At 36.4% G+C, this 2,985-nt stretch overlaps 1 protein-coding gene across 1 annotated transcript; it reads left to right on the top strand.

Annotated features, from left to right (window-relative positions):
• The first annotated feature begins 290 nt into the window (after positions 1–290).
• Positions 291–689, top strand: LOC148296138 (metalloendoproteinase 2-MMP-like). The gene has a single exon (XM_088250711.1). It carries the CDS (start codon positions 291–293, stop codon positions 687–689), a length of 399 nt encoding a protein of 132 aa, XP_088106837.1.
• The last annotated feature ends 2,296 nt before the right edge of the window (positions 690–2,985 follow it).

Raw genomic sequence — 2,985 nt, 5'->3', positions numbered from 1 at the left:
TGCTCATGTATTTACTATGGAAAGCCTAGCTGTCAATCTCATTCTGGAAATTGGAGTTGCACCATGTACCTTGGATGCAAGTCTGCTCATTCTAGACCTATAAATAGCCCTCCAAGTATGAGGCTTTTGCACAACATATCAAAAACCAAAAGTAGTATTTATTTCCTTACTCATTTGAGAAAGGGGTGTCCCAAGGGTGACAAAGTTGAAGGCATCCAAGACCTCAAGGAATCCCAAAATGGCCTCCCTCTAAGTATGGTTTTCTTCTGCAAGGCACCCCAGCTAAGACCATGAGTGCAGTTGCACGTGCTTTTGCAACGTGGGCCGGCAACACACACTTGTCGTTCAGCCAGGCTCAAAGCGTTGAGACCGCGGATCTGAAGATGGGGTTTTTTAGGGGTGATCATGGAGATGGAAGACCATTTGATGGGCCGGGTAAGATCATAGCCCATGCTTTTCCGCCGTCTGATGAGAGATTTCACTATGATGCTGATGAGACGTGGGTTGTGGGTGCTGTGCCTGGTGGTTTGGACTTGGAGACTGTGGCTTTGCATGAAATTGGACACTTTCTTGGACTTGGGCATAGCTATGTTCCAGGAGCTGTCATGCAACCTCAAATCCCAACTGGATATACTCAGGGCTTGAATGCGGATGATATTCAAGGAATTAAAGCTTTATACAACACTTGATCTTGGTGATGATGATCAGGTCATCAAGAATGTTAAAGTCAACTTCTTATATTTTTATGTTTATCAAATAAGGTACCTCACCTGGAGGGGAGTGTACTTAGAGTTAGAGTGTGCGATAGTACAATATTGGATTAAAGTATCAGCATACATATATATATATACATGACGCTGGATATTTAATTGTTTTAATTAAAGAACCTCAGATATTCTACTTTCAAGTCATAAACGATTAGTAATTTAAAAAAAAAATTTAAACAAGGGTCAATTGGATTTAGATGAATCAACATGATACATTATTGTTTGACAAAAAAATCAAAAACTACTAGTCATCATCTAAAATTAATGAGTGATAATGTGACCTAAAATCAATTGTTGTCAATAGATTGAGAGGCCCAAAACGATTTATACTATTAAGACACTCTCAACAAGTTTAAACTAATACATTATCATTATTAAACTTATGTTGAGCATATGCAAGTACAGTCTACAGTCTATCAAAGAAATACTTTAACACAACAAAATTAAGTTGAGGTTCCGTCTCAAAATCAATTGTTAATGGGAGAATAAGTAGTCCAACTCTCTATAAACCCTTTTAAGGTTTGTTAGTTTTTCAATGTGAGACATTTTCGCTTTCACATTCTTGCAGATACATCTGAATGGTTCTTCGATCTTTGATTCTAATACTAATTTGAGTCTTTCCAAACAAAGAGACAATGAAAGTAAAGTGATGATCTAGTCTTATATGTGTCAATTTTAAAGAGCCCAGGCCGCCCCCCCCCCTCTCTCTAGATAGGCTAGTTTAATAGCTAGCGTAGATATTTCCGAGCTAAAATAATCAACTATCTCTTAGTTGTCTTCTTCGTGATGGGAAGGGAAGTTTTGTGGCTCAAGCTCTCTCACCTCCAGATGGGAGCTAAAACCAAGTTGAGTTGGAATCAGTGGCTTTGCACGAACTAGGATGGGATCCACCAAAGGGACATCTGCACATGTACGAGGTTGATATTGAAGCCATGCATGTAAACTTTAGAAGCTATAAACAAACTGAGGAGGGAGACCTCTATTATACACATTTCCCAAGATGTCTTGCCCATGAAGAAACACCAAGAAAGATCCTTAATGCAATAGAACAATGAATCTCAATCCTTATATAGAACTAGGAACCTTTTAGCTTTTACATATTTAATCTAAAACACTAATATAAAAGCCACTGGATGAGATAAGTTTGAGTTCTTGAGTAACAATGAGTCTTTGGCAATCCCACAATGATTAGAAGACCACTTTCGTGAGATTAACACAAGATATTAATCTTACATTCTCCCACTTAATCAAATAATTATTCAGACTCAAAATTAATCACTTAATGACCATGTAGAACTATCAACACTTCTCTATTCCTTTATCAAGCCGATGTCATAATCAAGAGACTCATATAGAACTGTCGAAGCACATTGAACATATAACATTAAAGGATTTTACAACCACACATATGAGCAATCAAAAACACATAAGGCTTCCAACTGGACTGAGATCGAAGAATTGCTATGATCAAGTGTTATAAGATCATAACATTTCTTAATTAGCTCACCCTTCAAGACTACCAAGGTCTTTCTGTAAACAAATGAAATAGTTTTATCATGGATACAAACTGCAAATAACAAGATTGCTAGCTTCATTGCAGCTTTAAAACTTAATCCATTTGACAATCAAGCAGTAACACAAAATAACAATAAAGAAATACCTCAATTATATTATCAAAAAAGTATTGCGAGACCTATCGTTTGGACCCTGAGTTCATTTCAAAGAGAACGATGAAACAAGTGCAACTCACCGTTTTGCTATAACATATAAGGCAATTCTGGCCCTAATATTTTAAATTAATTTTTAATATTTTATATCTTTAAGGGAATGGACTACATTGACTAACATATACAAACACAATGACCAAATTGGCCAAATTGATAACACAAGGACTAAATTGCCCTATGAAATAAAACACAAGAACCATTTGAACATTTAAGCCAAAATTAAAATAAATGTTTTGAAAAAAAAAAAAAAACACAAATGAGATATGAAAAATCAATAATGGCCTTAATGGTATTGTAATCTAGCAGGGTAAAAACGGCATTGCGTATCTATCTTTATTCACGAATTGACCCCAACGTGTCTTGTCTTTTCTCATTCGAAACTATTCCCAAATTGCCAATTGGTCCTTTTGCAGTTGAGGACATACGTGGTTAACCGTGCCTCTTCCGAGTTTTTAACTCTGCTCAAGGCGTTACGCTCCAACAGTCCAACT

This window comes from Prunus avium, chromosome 3, assembly GCF_965620075.1.
Source record: "Prunus avium chromosome 3, drPruAviu1.hap1.1, whole genome shotgun sequence".
Lineage (NCBI taxonomy): Eukaryota > Viridiplantae > Streptophyta > Magnoliopsida > Rosales > Rosaceae > Prunus > Prunus avium.
The sequence above is the reverse complement of the archived record's forward strand: the minus strand, read 5'-3'. Positions and strand labels throughout refer to the sequence as shown.

What these genes read in the sequence shown, in the direction of transcription:
- LOC148296138 (XM_088250711.1), top strand. Translation starts at nt 291, where the DNA reads ATGAGTGCAGTTGCACGTGCTTTTGCAACGTGGGCCGGCAACACACAC.